General features: G+C 53.3%; 1 protein-coding gene across 23 annotated transcripts in view; it reads right to left on the bottom strand.

Annotated features, from left to right (window-relative positions):
- Positions 1 to 21,119, bottom strand: part of SNED1 (sushi, nidogen and EGF like domains 1) — a 102,106-nt gene that overhangs the window by 43,621 nt on the left and 37,366 nt on the right. For 18 of the 23 annotated variants that reach the window (XR_004670378.3, XR_010109559.1, XR_010109558.1 and 15 more), the window contains exons 4-16: positions 20,427 to 20,589; positions 18,097 to 18,222; positions 17,662 to 17,775; positions 14,799 to 14,912; positions 14,574 to 14,687; positions 6,272 to 6,397; positions 5,946 to 6,050; positions 5,577 to 5,690; positions 4,780 to 4,896; positions 2,852 to 2,968; positions 2,554 to 2,670; positions 2,243 to 2,356; positions 1,545 to 1,718 (exon numbers count right to left, since the gene is read on the bottom strand). Coding sequence is in view for 17 of the 23 variants with exons in the window: in XM_063595630.1 (XP_063451700.1) it covers positions 1,545 to 1,718; positions 2,243 to 2,356; positions 2,554 to 2,670; positions 2,852 to 2,968; positions 4,780 to 4,896; positions 5,577 to 5,690; positions 5,946 to 6,050; positions 6,272 to 6,397; positions 14,574 to 14,687; positions 14,799 to 14,912; positions 17,662 to 17,775; positions 18,097 to 18,222; positions 20,427 to 20,589 (1,615 nt within the window). In the remaining 6 variants the exon portion in view is untranslated. The remainder of the gene's footprint in view (positions 1 to 1,544; positions 1,719 to 2,242; positions 2,357 to 2,553; positions 2,671 to 2,851; positions 2,969 to 4,779; positions 4,897 to 5,576; positions 5,691 to 5,945; positions 6,051 to 6,271; positions 6,398 to 14,573; positions 14,688 to 14,798; positions 14,913 to 17,661; positions 17,776 to 18,096; positions 18,223 to 20,426; positions 20,590 to 21,119) is intronic. The other 5 variants (XM_063595635.1, XM_063595639.1, XM_063595632.1 and 2 more) reach the window with 4 other exon arrangements.

Raw genomic sequence — 21,119 nt, 5'->3', positions numbered from 1 at the left:
TGCTGGGATTACAGGCGTGAGCCACAGCACCTGGCCCCAACATTTTCTTTTTTATTTATTTATCTTTCCCTGCTTCTTTCTGGAAAAGTTCTTCAAGCTGATCTTTCAACTCACTAACTTACTCTTCATCTGCATCCATTTATAAATTATGTCTGTTATTTCAACTATTATAGTTTTTAATCTGCTTATTCCCACTTTGTTTTTTAAATAATTTATCGATCCTGTTTTGGACGGCCAATGCCATGTTTACTTTGTAAATTTGTCACGGTTATTTTATACTGTTAATCCATTTTCTTTTTTTGTATGAGGTGGGGTCTTGCTCTGCTACCCAGGCTGGAGTACAGAGGCAGGCTCATGGCTCACTGCAGCCTTGACCTCCCAGGTTCAAGTGATCTCCTGCCTCAGTCTCCCAAGTAGCTGGGACTACAGGCATGTGCCACCATGCTGGGCTAATTTTTAAATTTTTTTGTAGAGATGAGGTCTCCCTATGTTGCCCTTGCTGGTCTTGAACTCCTGTGTTAGTCTGTCTTCTGCACTTCTGCTTCCAATCATACATATTTTCTGGACTTTTATTATTGTTTTCTGAGGCAATCGTACTTTTCAGGTGTCTCAATATCCTGGCTGGTTGCTCATATTCTCTGAGGATATCGGCTTCTCATCTGGCAACATATAGGTGGGGAAGTAGCATTGGGAGGGGGGGTCATCTCCAAGACAGTCAGGAGCTCACCCTGGGGCTTGAAATCCCAGAAGGAAAGGAGGGATGCTTGAAGCCAGGTGTTCCCAGAACCCTTCGCCTGAGACCAGGCAGGTTGGCCTTGGCTTTGCAGGGCATGTGGGGGACAGGGATGGGCTTATGTGCCCCACTCAAATCTGGGTGCTGTCACCCACTGTTCCTAAGCTTGTTTTAAAATCCTTGCTTCATAAAAACTAGCTCACACCACACAGACTTTCTGATGGACAGTTTGGACTCCTCTGGCATAATGCGATGCACCTGCAGGGTGTTAATGGCCCTACTTCTCCAGGGGCTTCGGTCAGAGGGGGCCTTGTCTCTAGGCTGTGCACTCCCAGCTCCCAAAACAGACAGGGGTGGGACCTCGGTGGCAATGCTCTCTGGAGCAGCACTCCTCAAATGCCTGCAGGGGGAAGGGGGATCTTGTTCTGATTCCACAAGTCTTCAAGGGGCCAGGAGTAAGAGGTAGGTCCTGAACCTGTATCTGGCTCTTTAGGACTCTGCCCCTGGGCTACCTCTTGGCCTCAGCTACTGCATCTGCAGAGTGGGTATCTGGGTGTTTGACCTCCTGCTCCGGGCTGCTCTGAGGACGGGGAAGCCTTTAGTGAATGCCCCAGAGCAAAGCTGACTGTGATCATCACCACTGTCACCCCAAGGTCCACATTCACAGACAGGAGACTGAGGGGAGCAGGGGCAGGACCAGGTCAGAGCTGGGCATCCAGGCTTGGGCCTGTAGCCCCTGTGCTCCTCCACATGGCCAGGATGAGGAGGGTGTGGGCCCCACCTGCCCCACCCCAAGGGCCCACAGAATCACCAAGGCACTGGGGAGGCTCACTCCAGACACCGTGTGGCTGGCAGACCCGGATGCGGCTGGGGGCGCTCAGGCTGTAGCCACGGTCACATGCATACAGGGCCACTGCGCCCAGCCGCGTGCCGTTGAAGCGCAGTGTGGCGTGCTTCACCTCCTCCGGGGGGCCGCAGTCCACCTCTGCAAGGCACGGCAGCCTGTCTCGCACGGTCCTGTGCCTTCCTGGCCCCTCCCCACCGCCCTGCCTCTGCCCAACCCGACTGCAGGGCCCAGGGATGTCCTGCTCCCACACTGCCCTTCACCGGGGAAAGGTGCCTCGACTTCTGGGGCCTGGTTGCCGTGGTACATTTCCTTCTTCCCATTCCTGCCTTGCCCAGCTCTGCAGGGATTAGCAAGAAATCCCACACTCCCCACTTGACCCCCCCCAGCCCTCTCACCTGCCTGCCACCGGCGTCCCATGTACCCTGCTTGGCCCCCTGGCCCTCTCACCTGCCTGGCACTGGTATCCCATGTACCCTGCTTGGGCCCCCCTGACCCTCTCACCTGCCTGGCACCAGCATCCCATGTACCCTGCTTGGGCCCCCCCCGACCCTCTCACCTGCCTGGCACTGGTGTCCCATGTACCCTGCTTGGGCCCCCCCGACCCTCTCACCTGCCTGGCACTGGTGTCCCATGTACCCTGCTTGACCCCCTGGCCCTCTCACCTGCCTGGCACCGGCGTCCCATGTACCCTGCTTGGCAGTGGCAGAAGAAATCCGTGCCCCGGTCCTCGCAGGTGCCCCCATTCACACATGGGCTCCGGAAGCAGGGGGAGGGGGCTGCCAGAATGCAGGAAGGTCCTGGCCACTGTGTCTTCCCTGAAGGCTCGGGACTGCGTGGGGCATCCTGCCTCCTGCACCCAGCTCCACCTCCTGCGCCTCCAGGGCCTGGACCAGCCCTGCCCATGGGCCTGTTTTCACATGTGCAGAGAGGGTTCACGCCTGGCCGCCCTGGCCTGGCCTCCCACCCACCTTACCTATCTCGCAGTGCCGCCCGGAGAAGCCTGGGGGACAGTCACACTTGTATTTGCCAATGTAGTGGAAGCAGGTGCCGCCGTTGTGACAGGGGCCAGAGGCACACGAGTCTGGCTTCCCTGGAAACAGAAGCCAGGTCAAGGGTCACAGCCCACTGCCCCTCCCACGTTCCCCAACATCCCAGAGCTGGGGCCTCTTCATGAGAAGCAGACCCACAGCTGGCAGGGAGGGTGCATCAGGGGCCCCAGCTCAGGGCTGGCCCGTCGTTCCTGCCCTCCCCCCTGCCCCTGGGGGCCGCACCGATCTCACAGTGCCTCCCAGTGAAGCGGTAGGGGCAGCTGCAGTGGTACTCGCCGCCCGCTTCCTTGCACGTGCCCCCGTTCCGGCAGGGCCCTGAGCTGCACAGGTGTGGCCGGGCTGTGTGGAAGGACAGAGAGGCAGATGAATGGGGCCAGGCTGCTGGCCCCACAGAGCCACTATACCCTCCTGGCATCTCCTCAGTCCTCTGGTGCTGGTGGGGCCTTCTCGACGAAGCCCTGGGGCCTGGCCGCAGCAGGGGCCAAGCAGGTCCACACACATGGTGGGGGCTGGGGTGGGGCTCACAGGCCAGAGACCCCAACTCAGTCACAGGTGGGCCCTTTGCTTGCCTGTCCTCTTTTCTGCCCAGGCTCTGGCAATGGCTGGGCCCTTCCTGTGGAGAACCGGCCCCAACACTGCAGCGGGCGCAGCACTCCCTCCCTCCTGCACACGGGCATTCCCCATCTGACAGGAAGCAGCTGAGTCTCATCTGCCGTGACATCAGGGTCCCCAGCAGTCAATCTGGATTTCTGTGTGTTCTGTACCTGCATTGGCATTGCCACATTTTCCCTGGGTCCTAACAGTTCCTGGAACCCGAGGAGCTCAGACGGCCGGGCCTGTGCTTGAGGCAAGCACATATTTAAAGGTGTCTGCTAAACCAAGCACATCTGTCCTGCCACCTTGACAATCACACTGTCAAAGGGCCAGTGAGGAGCGCCGAATCCTTGGACCCCTGGGTGTTCTGAGTGGCGGGAGGGGCCTGCCCCACTGTGCTCGCTCCTCTCCTGCCAGCCATCCCACGCTGCAGGCCCAAGCTCTGGCTGCCCCACCCCTGAGGACAGCCATCCTTGTCCCTTCTGTACTCCCTCCGGGGTCAGAGGTGTCCACATTGGTGGCCTGTGTGCTCACGGAAGCTGGGATGCTGGGGGAGGGCTGTGCAGTTCCTGGGGCGGGCACAGAACCTTTGGGGCAGGGACACTGGGTACCAGCAGTCTGGTCTAGTGAGGAGATGTGGGCTCTGGTAGGACCCCCCCCCTTGGGTACAGTGGACTTCATACCACTGGCAGGTGTGAGCTGGAGTATGGCCAGAGTCAGCTCTGGGCAGGGCCCATGCAGGGCCTCAGGGTGGTCCTAGGAGTGTGTTGAGAGACAAAGACCTCGTCAGAGCTTGCAAAGAACCAAGCAGTTGGGGTCTTCTCTTTGGAAATCTGTTCTACCTCTGCTGCAGTGGTTGGGGGAGCCACAGGGTCCAGGGCTCAGACTTCAGGGTCTTTCCCTCAGGGACAAGGAACAGAGCAGGGGAGGGGCCATGGAAGGCTCCACACCAGTCCAGGCTGCGGGGGTGCCTGGGGCTGAGCCCCTGGAGAGGGTGCCAGGTCACTCTGCGGTCAGGCAGCCCCCTCTGGGCACTGACCACTGAGATGCTGAACAGGTCTGGGGGTGACTGATGGGAGTCCTGACTGTTGCTTCAAACTGCACAGAAGGGACAGTCCTGGGTGGGGCCTGGCGGGGATAGCTACGCCTGCAGTGTGCTTACAGAAGGACACTTCTATTCTCAAGCGACTAAATGTAATAAAATTCGACATTTTCCATGCTGAATTAGATTGAGCAAAATCCTATGGAAATTTTAAAAATAAAATTTGATATAATGATTCTAAAATCTATTTGGAAAAATGCTGAGCAGGCAATGAAGCCTATTTTCAGAAGAGCAAGGTAATGACCAGCAGGCCTGGCACTGGTGCAGATCAGAACCATCCAAACAGTGAGGTGCTCACCTCTAAATACACAGAACAGAGCAGCACATCAGGCAAGCCTCTATACGAGGTCAGCAATTCGCGAAACAAGGAGAGAGACAGCAGAGAAGCAGGACGGCGGACCGCGGGCGCTCTCCAGGGTGCTGACGCCGGCCCGGACGCCCCTGCCCGCCATACCTTTCTCGCAGTGCTTGCCGTGGAACCCGCGCGGGCACTCGCAGGTGTAGGAGTCGTCATGGGCATCGCAGGAGCCTCCGTTGAAGCAGGGGTCCGAGTCGCAGGGTGATGGCAGGGCTGGGGAAGGGGGCAGAGGGTGGTCCTGGAGCTTACGCCGCATCTGTGCGGGCGGCAAGAGGCTGGCGGGCACCTTGCCTGCCAGGGTTACCCTGACATCCTGTCTGGAACCAAGGCCACTGAAAATACACTCTGTGGGCATCTTGATTCCTCAGAGTGGGCTCTAGGGCCCCTCCCTGGAATTTCTCTTTTTCTCGATTCTAGCAGAACTCACCCTTCCGTCTTCTACGAGGCAGGACTGAGCTGTGATACAGAAACGCCTTCCTGTCATCACTGCCAGCATCACATCATTATTCTATATAACTATACGTGATGCAAGTGATTAACCATCTCATCTATACACTAACAAGCGTACAGTAGTGATACATTTCATTACACATGCCTAATTATGTATGCATTAAATATTTTAATAGCTTGTGTTGGGGCTTAGGTAAGATACCACATGGTGTTTGTATACTTGCAGAAGTGCTTTTCCCCCTGTGAGCTTACTCCACTGGGGAAGAGGAGATGTCTAGCCCCATATTACAGGAAGGCTATTGAGAGAGGCTTCCCCAGGTGCCAGCTCTCCCGAGAGTCAGAAGGGAAGTAGGGACTCTGGCCTCTTCCTGCCTCATCCACCACTTTCTCCCTGGCTTCTGTCCGGGCCCCCGGCCCAGCAGGCTCGTCCCCGAGCTACTCACAGTGGCTGGCATTGTGGTCGGTGTGGCAGACGCAGAGGTAGCTCCCGCCGTGCTCCATGCAGTAGCCCCCATCTGGGCACTGTGTGTTCATGTTGCAGGGCATGGCTGTGATTTCTAGAGAGAAAGGAGGAAGCTCCATCCCATATTCCACATGTCTTCCAGCAGACCTCGAGTCCTTGTCAAGGATGGGGCCTCCCAAGACCCAGTGGCCCCAACAGGTTCAGACACTCTTGTGGCCAGGCCCTCCTGGGTGGGGGTAGAACCAATGGTCGACAGTCTGGACCTATGGACCCCGGCCGAAGCCACCATTCATTTCCCGATTATGAGGATGCTCAGGGACAGGGCAGGAAGGGTGCCCTGGGCACCTACCAAATTCACAGAGAAGCCCAAAGAATCCCGGGGGGCACTGGCAGAGGGTGGTGTTGGCGCCCAGGCATCTGCCTCCGTTGCGGCACTCACAGTCATCGGGGACTCCTGCCACGAAGAGAGGGAGGAGCCTCCCATGTGGGGGCGCAGAAAGATGGCACCCTCGCTCCAGACCCTGCCCTGCTCCTGGCCAACTTCCCATACAAATTGCAGTGGACGCGCACTCACACGTTTCTTTTCAGGGCGTTTCCTGCATGCACCCACAGGAAGGCCCTCCCTGGGTCTCCTGCCCCAGCCCTAAAACGGCAGCCCTTGCAGCCCAGACGCACTCTCCCTGCAGTCCAGGCCCATGAAGCCTTCGGGGCACTCGCACACGTAGCCCTGGTCCGCATCCACACAGGTGCCCCCATTGTGACAAGGGGCCGAGAGGCAGGCGTCTGGCACTGGGTGGTCTCCTGCAAGAAAGACGGCAGTCACCAGCGGCCACGCAGGGAATGTGGGGAGAGTGGTCTCCCAGCCCAGCTCCAATGGCACCTTTGGGTTTTCACCTCTGTTGTCATTCCCAAGTGGAATTTAAGCCAGAAGCTTATTTCTGGAAATGGATTTGTAGCTGCGCTGCACCCCATGGAGCTCAGCATCTCCCAGCTCCTTCCTTGACAGAACAAGAAGCACCAGAGAAGCCACCCACGATTGGACAGAACAAGAAGCACCAAAGAAGCCACCCATGATTGGACAGAACAAGAAGCACCGGAGAAGCTACCCAGGAATGGACAGAACAAGAAGCACCGGACAGACCACCCAGGATTGGACAGAACAAGAAGCACCAGAGAGACCACCCAGGATTGGACAGAACAAGAAGCACCAGAGAAGCCACCCAGGATTGGACAGAACAAGAGGCACCGGAGAAGCCTCCCGGGATTGGACAGAACAACAAGCACCAGAGAAGCCACCCGGGAATGGACAGAACAAGAAACACCAGAGAAACCACCTGGGAATGGACAGAACAAGAAGCACCAGAGAGACCACCCAGGATTGGACAGAACAAGAAGCACCAGAGAAGCCACCCAGGAATGGACAGAACAAGAAGGACCGGAGAGACCACCCAGGGGCCAGGGGCCTCCAAACGTTTCTGGTCAGGCATCCCTATCAGTGAAGTATTTGGGATTTTCCAGATATCTTTCTGCTGATCTCTAGTTTAATTTTGCTATGGTCAGAAAACACAATCCTTTTCAATGTATTGGGCCTTACTTATGGCTCACAATGTGGCCTATGATGGCCACGAGCACTTGAGAATAATGTGAGTGCTCTATAAATGCCAAGTAGGCCAAGCCCAAGTCTTCTCTAGCTTTACTGATTTCCTGTGTACATGTTCTATGAACCACTGAGAGGGGAGTGTCGAAATCTCCACCAATAATTATGGACCTATTTCTCCTTGCAGTTCAGTCAGCTTTTGCTTCATGTGAATAGGTGTTAATAGGTACAAGTATATCTAGAGTTATGTCTTCTGGATGAATTGACCCCTCTATCGTTATAAAAGGTCCCTCCTAATTCCCAGCAGTATTCCCCATTCTAAAGTTTAATTTATTCGATATTAATATAGCCACTGCAGCATTATCTTGATTAGTTTACCTAATTTACTTTTTTTTTTTTTTTTTTTTTGACAGAGTCTCGCTCTCTTGCCAGGCTGGAGTGCAGTGCAGTGGCGCGATCCCGGCTCACTGCAACCTCCAACTCCCTGGGGTTCAAGTGATTCTCCTGCCTCAGCTTCCCGAGTAGCTGGGATTACAAGCACGCGCTACCACACCCAGCTAATTTTTGTATTTTTAGTAGAGATGGGGTTTCACTGTGTTGGCCAGGATGGTCTTGATCTCCTGACCTTGTGATCCGCCTGCCTTGGCCTCCCAAAGTGCTGGGATTACAGGGGTGAGCCACCACGCCAGCTACTTTTTGGTTTTTAAAAGATGTTCAGTTTCTTCATGTGCTTTCAAAATGTGTCTTTGTAAATCAGTATACAGTAAAATTGACTTTTGTTCACCACACCTCTAAGAATTTTAACACATATATAGATTTGTTTAACCCCCACCACAGTCAGGATACAGAACATTCCATCTCCCTAAAAGACTTCTTTGGTCTATCTCTTCAGAGTCACAGAGCTCCTGTTACCCCTCAGTCCCTGGCAACTACTGATTTGTTCATCACTATAGTTTTGTTTTACGAAGAATGCCATTTAGTGGAACCATACAGGATATAATCTTTGAGACTGGCTTCTTTCACTCAGCATAATTCCCCTGAGATCCATCTAAGTCGTCGTATGTATCTATAATTGGTCCTTTTTATGACTGAGTAGTATTCCATCATACAGAGGTTCCACAATTTGTCTATCCATTCACCCAGTGAAGGGTATTTGGGTTTTGGGGTTTGGTGATTATAAATAGAAATAATATAAACATTTGTATATGGATTTGTGTGTAAACATAAGTTTTCATCTCTTTAGAGTTAATACAAGGAGTGGGATTGCTGGGGCATATTATAAGCATATACTTAACCTTATAAAAAACCTGCCAAACTGTTTTTAGAGTGGCTGAACCATTTTGCATTTCCACTAAAAATGTGTGAGAGTTCCAGTTGCTCTGTATCTACACCAGGTCAGTATTATTTTTTTTAGGCATTCTAATGAGTTTGTTGTGATTCCTCGTAGTGGCTTTTATTTGCATTTCACTAATGGCTGATATTAATGACAAGAGTATTTTTCCATCCGTTTATTCACCTCCATATATGTATCTTTTGTGGCCAAGTATCCGTTCAAGTCTTTTGTCCATTTTTAAAATTGGGTTGTTTGTTTTCTCACAGTTGAGATTTGAGAATTCTTGGTGTATTCTGATCACAAGTCCTTTGTTGGGTATGAGTTTTGCAAACGTTTTCTCCTGGTCTGTAGCTTGTCTTTTTATTCTTTTAACCATGTCTTTCACAAAGCAAAAGTTTTAAATTTTGATGAAGTCTAATTTATCTTTTTCTTTTTAATGAATCATGCTTTTGCTGTCTTATGTAAGAACACTTTGCTTAAGACCAGGTCATAAATATATATTTTTTTGCCTATGTTTTCTTCTAAAAATCTTATAGTTTATGTTTTTCCACTTAGGTCTATGATCCATTTTAAGTTAGTCTTTGTATAAGGTGTGAGGTTGAAGTTGAGGTTTTTTTTTTTATACATATAAGGATATCTAATTGTTTCAACCCCATTTGTTGAAAAGATTATCATTTCTCCATTGGATTTAAATCTTTTTCAAAAATTAATTGGCTATATTTGTTTGGGCTTAATTCTGAATTTCCTCTCCTGTTTCATTGATCCATGTGTCAGTCCCTTTGCCAATATCACACTGAATTGATCACTGTGGCTTTACAGTAAATCTTAATACTCAGTAGTGTGATTCCTCAAAATTTATTCTTCATCAAAATTGTTTTGGTTTTCTAAATTCTTTTTCTTGCCATATAAATTTTAGAAGCAGTTTGTCTACATTTACAAAAGATTCTGCTGAGACCTCTGTTGGAATCATGTTAAATCTATAAATAATTTAGAGAGCACTGCCATATTTACTATGTTGAGTCTTCTAATCCATGAACATGGTATGTCTGTCCATTTACTTGATCCTGATTTCTTTCATCAGCACTTTGTAGTTTTTCAGCATGCAAATTCTCTAATGTTTTAGTAGATTTATACTAAAGTCTTTCAATTTGAGAGGAGCTATTATAAATGGTATTGTCAATACAATTTAGATCAGATTACACAGATTCCTCCAACTTGGGGGAGCTCAGGAGTTCACAAGTAACTTTATGGAGTTGCTGTCCCAAGATTCACCCTCCAGTTTCCCCAGTACTTTCCAGTTTTCTGGGGCTACCTTTTTCAGTCCTCTGGCAAAAACGCTGCGGCTTTTATTTCCCTACCTTGCCACTTTTATAATGATGGCATTCATGGCTGGGACCAAGTAATGGGATGACAGACAAAGGGAAAAACAACAGGAAAGGGAAAAACAATACCCAACCCCTTTGAAACCACAGCACCTCCAACTGGAGAGGAAGGTTTCTTCCCTCGCAGTTTAAGGGCACTTGAGGATTCCCCAACTTCTGCACTGTCAGCCCTGCTTCTTAAGCTGGACTAGAGGGCTTCTCCTGGAGCACTCTTCCTGTCCGTGTGGATGCCCACTTCTGGTTTTGAGGTGGCTTTGAGTCCTGGCTGGGGGGATACCAAAGCAAAAAACAAAAAATGGTAAACTCACCACTGGTTTGGTGGTACTTCGAAGCTTGGTCTTCTTCCCCAATCCACCTGCTACTATTTACTTTTCAGAGTCCTCTGACAGCTACTGCATGCATTCTGTCCAGGATTGTAGCTGTATTCAGTGGGGGAGAGACAGGGGTAGACTGTGCTTACTCTATCTTTTTCAGAACCAGAAACCCATTCTATTACTTTACAATTACCTGTGTCTTTATACTTAGAGTGGGTTCTTGTGACAGCATATAGTTGGGTATTGCTTTTCAATTCAATTCGACAATCTTTGCCTTTTAGTTTGTATGTTTAATCATTTTACATTTTAATGTAACTACCAATATGACTAGACTGAACCTATCATCTTGCTATCGGCTTTTATTTGTCCCACTTCTTTCTTTTTTTCCTCTCTTCCTGCCTTCTGGATTGAGTATTTTTAGGATTCAATTTCTATCTCCACAATTGGTTTATTAGCTGTAATTCTTTATTATTATTTTTCACTTGTTTTGGGTTTACAATGTATATCTTTTACTTACACAGCCTACCTTCAAACAGTATATACCACTTTATATAATATACGGACCTTACAATATTATACTTCCATTTCTTCTTATCTTTTACATTGGAGTTGGTAAACTATAACCCACAGACCAAATCTTGCCTGCCATCAATTTTTAAAGTACAGTTTTATTGGAACACAGCCATACCTATTCATTTACATATTGTCTATGGCTGGCTGCTTTCACATTACAATGGTAGAGTTGAGTTGTGATAGAGACCATATGGCTCACAAAGCCAAAAGTATTTACTTTCTGGCCCTTTACAGAAAAAGTTTGCACAGCTTGGTTTATGTTATTGGAGTCATCTATTTTATTTCTGCATATAAGTTTTATTATTTTAAAATTTATCTTTAAAGGGATTAAAAAGTCTTCAACCCACATATTTATCATTTTTAACACTCTTCATTCTTTTGTGTAGATCCAGATTTTCCCTTGGTACCAGTTTTTTTTTTTTGCTTCTGACTAAATAATTTCCTTTAACATTTTTTTGTAATGCAGGTATGCTGGTGATGAATGCTCTTCATTTTTGTTTGTGTAAAAAAGTCTTTATTTCAGCTTAACTTTTGAAATGTAGTTTTGCTGGTAATACAGTACACTAGGTTGATGGTTTTTTCTTTCAGTACTTTGAAGGTGTTACTCCAGTGTCTCCTGGCTTGCATTGTTTTTGACGAGAAGTCTGTTTCATTCTTGTTTCGCTGTATGTAATGTGGCTTTTTCCTCTGGCTGTTTTTCAGGTTTTTTATCATTAGTTTTCAGCAATTTGATTATGGTATGGCTTTGCATGGTTTTCTTCATGCTTTTCTTGGAAATGTGGGTTTTAGTTTTCATCAAATGTGGAAAATGTTTGGGTATTATTTCTTCACATACTTTTTCTGTAACACTGCTTTCCACACCCATCTCCATCCTCCTTCGCAGACTCCAAATACGTGGATCCCAGGCTGCTTAATATTGTTCTCCATCCTCCTTTGCAGACTGCACATACGTGGATCCCAGGCTGCTTGATACTGTTCTTCATCCTCCTTCACAGACTCCAAATACGTGGATCCCAGGCTGCTTGATACTGTTCTCCATCCTCCTTCGCAGACTCCAGATACGTGGATCCCAGGCTGCTTGATACTCTTCTCCATCCTCCTTCGCAGACTCCAGATACGTGGATCCCAGGCTGCTTGATACTCTTCTCCATCCTCCTTCGCAGACTCCAGATACGTGGATCCCAGGCTGCTTGATACTGTTCTCCATCCTCCTTCGCAGACTCCAGATACGTGGATCCCAGGCTGCTTGATACTGTTCTCCATCCTCCTTCGCAGACTCCAGATACGTGGATCCTATTACCCTAATATTGTTCTGCAGGTTGCTGAAGATCTCTTCTTTTTCTTTTAGTCTTATTCTCTCTGTGATGCATATTGAATTGTTTCTGTTTCACTCTTCAGGTTCATTGATCTTTCCTTCTGCAATATCTAACCTGCTGTAAATACTATTCAGTGTATTTTAAAAACTCAGATATATTTTTCATTTCTACAAGTTTTTAAAAATACCTTCTACTTCTCATTAGGTTTTTTTCCCCTCAACAATCTTGATTATAGGAGCATATTCATAATAGATAATTAAACATTTGTATCTGCTAATTCTGTCATTTCTGGTGCCTGTTTCTATTGATCTATTTTTCTCCTGGCTGTGAGTTATATGTTACTTCTTTGTAGACCTGGTAATTTTTGACTGGGTATTTTGGAGTTCTGGATTCTGTTGCATTATTGATATACTCCTGTTGAGGAGTATAGGATTTTATTCTGGCACATGGCTCAATGACTTAGGATCAGTTTGATCCTTTTAAGCTTTCTTTAAGATCTGTTAGGGCAGGTCGACATTAGTCTTTAGTTCAGCACTACTAAAGTGACACCCCACTGAGGACTCTATGCAATAGACTCCCAGCCCCGTTTGAGCTCCAGGAAGTGTTTGACTTACTGCTTTCTAGTGGTTCTTTCCCCAGCCTTGCAGATTTCATCCTGAGCCTGATAATAATAAGCCAAAATTCAGGGAGGTCTCCTCTTGATCTCATGCTCCCTCCTGCCTCAGGAGCACCATCCTGTAGCCACTGAACTAGGATCTTTGTCTCCTCAATTCAGAGGGACTGCTGGACTCTCAGTTCCTCCTCCCAGCACAGTGGAGTGGAAACTGCCCCAGGCAGAATCTGGGGCAATTGTAGGGCTCACCTCATTTGATTCCCTTTTCTCAGGGGTGACAGGCTTGTGCTGTCTGTTGTCCAATGGCTGAAAAGGGTTTCACAGATTTTGTCTGTTTTTCTAGGTGTTGACGGTGAGAGGGAAATTCCAAGAGCAGTTAATTCTTGTTGGCCAGAAGCAGAAGACTAGAGACTCTTTTTTGTAGTGTCCAATTTGTGGCCCACTTCCTGTCAGACCTGATTAGACTGTCAGCATCTGCGCCTTGTAATACAGTCAATCAGTCATTACGTTAGCACCACCATCAGTCTGTTGTTTCTTTCTTCTTCCTCTTTTGTTTTTTTTTTTTAGACAGAGTCTCACTCATTCTGTTACCCAGGGTGGAGTGCAGTGGTGCGATCTCAGCTCACTGCAACCTCTGCCTCCCGGGTTCAAGCAATGCTCCAGCCTCAACCTCCCGAGTAGCTGGGATTACAGGCGTGCAGCACCACGTCTGGCTAACTTTTGTATTTTTCGTACAGATGGGGTTTCACCACATTGGCCAGGCTGGTCTCGAACTCCTGACCTCAAGTGATCCGCCCGCCTCAGCCTCCCAAAGTGCTGGGATTACAGGCATAAGCCACCACACCCGGCCAGTCTGTTTCTTATTATTCACTCTACTTGCATCATTATTCTGTAGAAAACACGGTTTATTTGCAAAAAATTTTTGAAACCACTTATCCGTTTCCTGACATGAATTTAGTGAAATACATTGATATTTAGATAACAATCTGGGCAAAGTGAGCTGTGACACGGAACAGTGACTTTAAAGCAGCCAAATAGGTGAGGCTGCCTCCTCCCGCTCCTGCCCTGCAGAGCACCACCCTCCCCTCAGGACACACCCTGGCCTCCCATGCACTCGGCAAAGACTGATGGAGGGCCCATGACCCTCTGTGTCTTATGGGTAAAACAGAATTTCCTCCTGAATTTTTTAAACTAAAAATAACCTGAATAGTTTGTCTTTAGCATCTCCCTGGAGAGAAGCAGCACCTGGTGCGTCCACAGAGGTCGGCACAGTGGGTGAGCCTCTGGAGGCAGGTGCAACAATCAGACACGAAAGCCATTTTTATACTGTAGGCTGCAATCTCCAGTTGGCCTTTTAATTCCTCTAACAAGTCACAACTAGCAGTTAAACAACACAAAATAGAATAGAAAATAGTGAAAGGTCAGTTTTCTTTCTGATTCCCGTTACTTTCCCTTGTGTGCTGAGGGTTCTAGAGTAGGAGAGGAAGATGTTAAAAAAGTCAAGAGTCACCCAGGCTGGAAGAGGAGCCTTGAGAACTTTGTCATCCCTCCTGGCATTTCACAGATGGAAACCAAGGCCCAGAGAGGGGAAGGGGTTGCTCAGCCTCACACAGCACCCTGGAGGCAGCATCCATCTTTTGCTTCCTATTTTCCCTGCAGTTGGTGGCTTAGGATCCAGGCTGAGCGGGAAGCGCTGGGGAGTGGGAAGGGGGCAGAGGCATCCTCCCACCCCAGAGACAGGTGTGAGGTGAGTCAGGTGGCGAGGAAGGAAGGGGAAAGTGGCTATGGGGGTGTTCACGGCACAAAGCCACCATCAGCCATGGTGGCCTGCAGGCACTTGGCCAGTTACCTGTCTCACAGCGAAGTCCCTTGAAGGGCTCGGCACACAAGCAGGTGTAATTCCCCACTAGGTCAACACAAGAGCCTCCATTCAGGCAGGGGTCAGGGCTGCAGTCGTCCACATCTGAGGGGCAGCAGAGGTGCGGGCTTGGCTTGAGCCAGGCCACAACCACCCTGTGCCCAGCACCTGGCCACGGGCAGGAGCCCCTCTCCAATCCGAAGCCAGGCCACTCACCCGTCTCGCAGGCTGCTCCGGTGTATCCGGCCTGGCACACACACACCGCAGAGCCGTTCTCCACCTGGCACTGGCCACCATGTTGACACTCTTTGGTGTCACAGGGGGATTGGGCTAGAGTGAGGAGGTGTAGACAGGACGATGGACTCCCAGCTATGGTTACCTGAGTGGACAGAAACCCCTGGGACGTACACTGAGCCCCATCCCCAACTGGCTTACATTGCAGGGGGGCCTGGCAGGCAGGTTTCTGAGCGGGCGACAGGCAAGAAAGAGGCCTGGCCAGGCAGTCCTGACTGGCCACCCGAAGCTCTGTCTGAACTGGGTCTAATTCAGCAAACCTGGGATGGAGGGATGGGTGTGTATGCTGGGCAGGGGCAAATGGGGGTGCACGGAAATCACTCCCACTCTTGGGGGACGGTCCCTTCCTAGGTGGCTCTTATTCCAAGTGGACTGTGACAAGAGCTGTGGTCAAGGATGCAGGCCGTGACTGAGCCTGGAAGGGTGTGCAGCACCCAGGGTGTAGGAGTGGCCCCTGGGGCGAGAGGCTGGGTGGGGCAGGCAGTGGCCTGTGCAGGAACGGCCAGGGCAAAGGGACTCTGGCCCCCAGTTACTGAGTGGGAGTGAGCTAGGGGAGCCCACCCTCTGCCCTGCCTCCTCACCGGATGCTGGCCCTCCTTGAGTCCAGAGCACCTGGCCCACACATCCCGGGTCTCTCCTTTGCCCTGGCCAGCAGAGCCAGACGCAGAGGGGAACCACATCCCCTGTCTTACCGACAGCTCATACCCAGAACAAACTCAGAAACAAGAGTGATAGCCAAAGCGTGTGTCCCTCCCTGGAGTCATGGGGGAATGGTGGGGCCTTCTCTTTGGCATAGGAAGGAGACAGGAGGGCCTGACTACTCCCCCAGGAGGTGTGAAAGCCCTTTGGTGGCTGATGGGACAAGGTGATCCCTGTCTCCCTGACCCCAACTCCACTAGGTGGAGGAGCACGCACACCCTAGCCTTTAGTTGCGGGCGCCCCTGCTGTTACGGGCTCTGGGGGCCAAGGTGGCTTCCAAGATCAGGGAGCCCCTGTGGGGGGTCGAGGCGGGAAGGCTTGTACCCAAGGCTTGTGCCACAGCTGCACTGAGAAAGCGAAGGCTCACGGTCCAAGGCCACACATACAACTGACATGCTGCAGACCCAAGACCTGAACCAGCCTCCTGGCACCAAGCCCCAAGCCCTCTTAGGGGACCTCACCAGGCTGTACATCACAGAGGGGCTCCTGGAGCCTGGGGCTTGGCCAAGGAGCAGCCCATTCCTGGGAAGCTCTGCCCAGTCACCCTTGGGGACCCTCATCATAGACCCGGGTCCTCCCGCAGCCAGGCACCTGGCCAGCACCGCACAGGGAGAGCACTGAGCAAGAGGAAGGAGATCCTGCCAGCCTCCCTGGCCTTTACCAAGGGACAGACGCCTGCAGGGCTGAGTCTGCCACGGCACCAATGCCACAGAAGCCCGACTCCCACCCATCTCACGTTGAGAGCACGTGGGCAAGCAGGACAGGAGTTTCTGGATGAAGAAAGGCTCCTATGAATGGAGCTTGCTCCGACACTGGCTGTGGGAAGACAGTGGCAGGGCTCGGGGAGCAAGGGATAACTGGGGTCACTGTGCTGTCACCTATGTGTGATCTGTAAACACACTGGCAAGCCCATCGTGCCAGGTGGGAACTGTGCTTCACTGCTTTGGACCTTGAAGTCACATTTCCATTGCATTCCTGCAGAACTTCATTCTAATGTACTTTCAGGTGCAAAAGTCCCTTACTGCCATTCAACTATAGCTCTCTCCAATACCAATATGTGTAAACACAGGAAGGAAGTACTTTAAGAAACCTCCCATGACCATAAATATCTGATAAGAATTGTTTTTTTCTAGATTGAGATACTGATATAGTCACTATTTGAACGCATTGATCTAAACAATCTATTACATGTTTTTGTAAGCGACTGTCACACAGGACACGCACACCTGGCTGAGCTGGGTGGGGAGCAGCAGGTCACGGTGCTTTGATTTTAGGGGCTCCCTTTGCAAAGCTCCCTGAGCAGAGCCCTATGGTGAGATGGAGAGCAGGAATGGGGGGGGGTCCACCTTTCTTTACCAGGTGGGTGAAGGGCATGGGTGAGGGGCCTAAAGAGGTGCCGGGGGAAGGGCAGTAAGTAGAGGCCGACTCTGATGACAACTGCTTCGAAAGAGCTGGGCTCTGAACTGGGAGGGCAAGCGGAGGTTTGGTAGCAGCAGTGAGGATGCAGAGGGACTCCAGGCCCCACCTAGGCTGTGAGACCCCCTTTCCCTGAAGGCAGGGGCAGGAGAGAAACAGCGTAGAGGAGCAGCTGCAGGGAGCTGCAGGGAGCTGCAGGGAGCGGCAGGGAGCGGCAGGGACCGTGTGGCTGTGCCCTTCCTGCCCCACAGCCAGCCCATCTGACCCCAGAAGCACTTCATGTTCCCCTCAAGCTGGTCCTGGGCTGAGAGGGGGTCTGACGGCCCCACCACATCCCCAGCGGGCTCCCATCCGGGCTCTGGTGCCTGTCTGACCCTGATCCTGGCCTGGTTTGGGACCTGGGCACTGGCCTGTTCTGAGGCCCCATCCCTGGTCCGAATGCCATGGCCTAGGAAGCCTGTGTGACTGGTCATGGCTCCTGCGCCCTACCCAGATATGGGCCTTTCCCTGGGCATCTGGGCTCCTCCACTCCTCGAGGGTGGCTTCTCTGGGCTGTCCACCTTGCAGCATGCACAGCTGCTGGACCTCCTAGACCTCAGCCTTGTCCAGCTGTGTCTCCCGCTATCCTGCCCCCAGCAGGGCCCCGTGGGCCCCGGTGGGTTCCTCTTACCTGTCTCACAGGTGGGTCCCCCAAAGCCAGCTGGGCACTGGCAGCGGAAACTGTTGATGCCGTGAGTACAGGTCCCGCCATTCTGACAGGGCTGGGAGGCACATTCGTTCACGTCTGAAACATGGGGCAGGCTGAGGCCTCAACGGCGGGAACCCGGATGAGGAGTTTCCTCCAAGGGCTCGGGTTGGGCCGGGGACGGAGGAGCAAGCCCGAGATTGGCTCAGAGAGGGCAGCAGCTGCACCCGCCCATGGTGCTCACCCCAGGGGGCCATGGCCTTTGGTCCCCAGTGGTCCCCTAAGCAAGTCACCCACACCCTGGGGACAGAGACTCCTGACCTGGGACCCTGGGTGCCCAGGGCCACTGGCGGAGCCTACAGTGCTCCTCCTGAGCCCAGTGCAGCCAGCGGGTGGTCCCGCCCTGGGCCAGTCACTCACCCAGGTGGCACCTCCGCCCCGTGAAGCCCGAGAGGCAGGAGCAGGTGTAGGAGGGGTTGCCCGTGACGCAGTCGTCGATGCACTTGCCGCCGTTGAGGCAGGGGCGCAGGGCCAGGCACACGGAGGCTGCAGACATAGGGAGGGGCTGGAGCCTCAGCCGCTGCCTCCGGACTCGGCAGGAGAGCCACTCCCATCCGCATCTCCCTTCCCTCCCCTGACCCAAAAGGTCGGCCTCTGGGTGCCCGGGTGACCGCAGCAAAGCAGCCAGGTTTCAGGTTTCACTTTAGGTCGGAGCAGGGGAGCAGGGGAGCAGGGGAGCAGGGGCGGTGCTCTTGGCGTGGCCTCTGGGGATGTGGCTTCGTGTGGGGCGGACTCCCTGGAGCGACTCACACCAGCACCCCGTCCCCTCTATCCCTCTCAGCGCTGCCGTGGACAGTTCTAAAAACTGGCACACTCCGCCTCCCCTCCAGGGTTCCTGGCGTGGAAAACCCGAGGCTGGCACTCAGCTGTCATGTCAGCGTTTCTGGGACAAGGCGGGCCATGCAGGGGGTGCGGCTGGGGGCTGCAGGAGGGCTGTGTCCCTCGGATGCTGGGCGGCCGCTCTGGGGCGGGGGGCGGCAGCTCCTGGGCTCCCCGCCCCTTGAGCCCGGACTCCCTAAGCTCAGATGCAAGCGGGGGCCTGTTCGTGCCCCAGTGTGTGGGTAGCTCGGGCTCCTCGGGTCTCCTTCGTCGCGGCACAACCTGCAGCCCTCAGATGGGTCTTCCCGCCCTGCGACTGCATCCTTCCTCTTCCCATGAGCGCGCGGTGCTCTCCCCACCCCGTGGCGCGCCTCCACCCCCCACCCACCCCGTGATGCGCCTCCACCCCCCCAACCCCGTGGCAGGCCTCCAACCCCCCACCCTCCACCCTGTGACGCGCCTCTACTCCCCCACCCCTCACCCTGTAACACGCCCCCACCCCGTGACGCACCTCCACCCCCCACCCACCCCCGTGACGCGCCTCTACCCTCCCACTCCCCACCCCGTGACGCACCTCCACCCCCCACCCCCCAACCCGTGACGCGCCTCTACTCCCTCACCCCCCACCCCGTGATGTGCCTCCACACCCCCACTCCCCTCCCCGTGACGTGCCTCCGCCCCCCACCCCTACTACGCCCCACCTCCAACCCCGTGGCACACCTGCACCCCCCACCCCTCCACCCCGTGGCACGCCTGCACCCCCCACCCCATGGCACGCCCCCCCTCCCACACCCTCTACCCCTCACTCCCAACCCTGTGGCGCGCCTGCACCCCCCCATCCCCACACCATCTACCCCTCATCCCCAACCCTGTGGCGCACCTGCATACCCCATCCCCCACCCCCACACTCTCTACCCCTCATCCCCCACCCCATGGCGCGCCTGCACCCCGCCTCCGCCCTGACAGTGGTGCGCGCGCATCTGCTACCCCTGTCGTGTTCTCTGGGGACTCAGTGTTGTGGAGAAGCGGCCCCTCTCCCCTCTCGTAGCCTAGATGCTCGCGGCTGGGAGGTGAGTCTGGGGCAGGTCCCGGTGCGAGCCTCACTGCGGCCCCAGGCTTGGCAGGGCTTGTGATGCGCCGCCCTCAGTGGAGCGGATCAGTCGCTTGCCCTCGCCCCAAGTGTAAGCAGTGATTTCTGAAGGCTCCTTGGCTCCCAAGGCCGCACAGCAGCAGGGCTAAGGCTACCATCCATGGCTCTGCTGCCGCCCTGGCTGTTCCCACAAACCACGTGCCCACCCCTGGGAGGGACACCCACCCCGTCCATTTGTGCACTCTGGGCTGGAAGGACCCCTGGAACTCCCCTGTAGACGTGATGCTTGGGTTTGTCAAGCAGACACCAAATCCCACCAAGCAGCAAGCCCGCTGGCAAAAATGAGGACCTGGGTGGTAAGAGGACCTGCCTCATGGGTGGCCCTGAGGGTCAGAGACCACATGCTGCTCCTTCCCCAGCCCAGGCAGGAGGCTGGGTGGGAATGAGGGGAGAGTAGGGACCACATGGTCCCAGGGAGAGGCGTCCCTGGGCTCCTCCTCCCCTGAGGACCCAGAACTCTTTACCCCCGAAACCCGCAGTCTCCAGAGGGTTCCCTCCAACCCAGAGCAGTGTGTGTGGGGGGTCTTCTCTAGGGGAAGCTGAGGCTGCAGGACCAGCCAGGCTTTCCTTAGTTTCACATGCCTGAGGTGGGCTGGGCTGGACATCCAAGTGCTCCTGCTCTCCCGGTCAGCATCCAGCCCCCTTCGTCTCCACCTCTCCTTTGCCATCAACCCCCTTCCTCAGCCCGCTCCCACCCCAAGCTGCTCCTCTGTCCTCTTACTTGTATGGCCGCAGCCCCCCACGCGCACCTGGGCATCATCGATTCTGAACGCCCAGCGCCCGGGCACACCCACGTTGGTGGTGGTCTCCACCTCGGCCATGTCTGCTGTGCGCGAGCCGGGGATACTGAAGTAACGCTGCCCATCGCCTGCGTTGAAGCCAGCCTGGGGGTGGGGTGGGGGCAGAGTGAGGGAGGCCAGTTCCTTAGGTCTACAGAGGTGGGGGTTACCCTGCCCCCACCATGTTCCTGACAGGGTCAGCAACCTCCCAGCCAGGTCCTGACCTCAGCCAACCGTTCCTGGGAGCCAAGGAGAGGGCTGGCCCTGGCTCCCCAGCCCAATCCTCCAGCAGCTCACCTCTGGGCTCTTGGGCCTCCCCTGGGGCCAGAGGCAAGTATGAACCCAAGAGAAAGCAGGTGGCCAGGAGGTGAGTGGGGGTGCGCACAGCCCAAAGGCACTCTCGGGCCTGGGGAGCACTGACCCTGTGGCCATTGTCCTGTTTCATTCCCTCCACACCTGGGGTTTCCTGCCGGCTGTGGTCCCTTGTGTCACTGGCTAGGCCAGACTGCAGAGCACAAGGAGCAGAGGACATTTCTGTTGCTGTTGCAGCTGTTAAAGGGGACTGCAGGGGCAGGGCGGGGCAGGTCAGGGGGACAAAGGTGCCTTTGGGCCTGAGGATGTTTCTGTTTTTGGGC

This window comes from Pan paniscus, chromosome 13, assembly GCF_029289425.2.
Source record: "Pan paniscus chromosome 13, NHGRI_mPanPan1-v2.0_pri, whole genome shotgun sequence".
Classification (NCBI taxonomy): domain Eukaryota; kingdom Metazoa; phylum Chordata; class Mammalia; order Primates; family Hominidae; genus Pan; species Pan paniscus.
The sequence above is the reverse complement of the archived record's forward strand: the minus strand, read 5'-3'. Positions and strand labels throughout refer to the sequence as shown.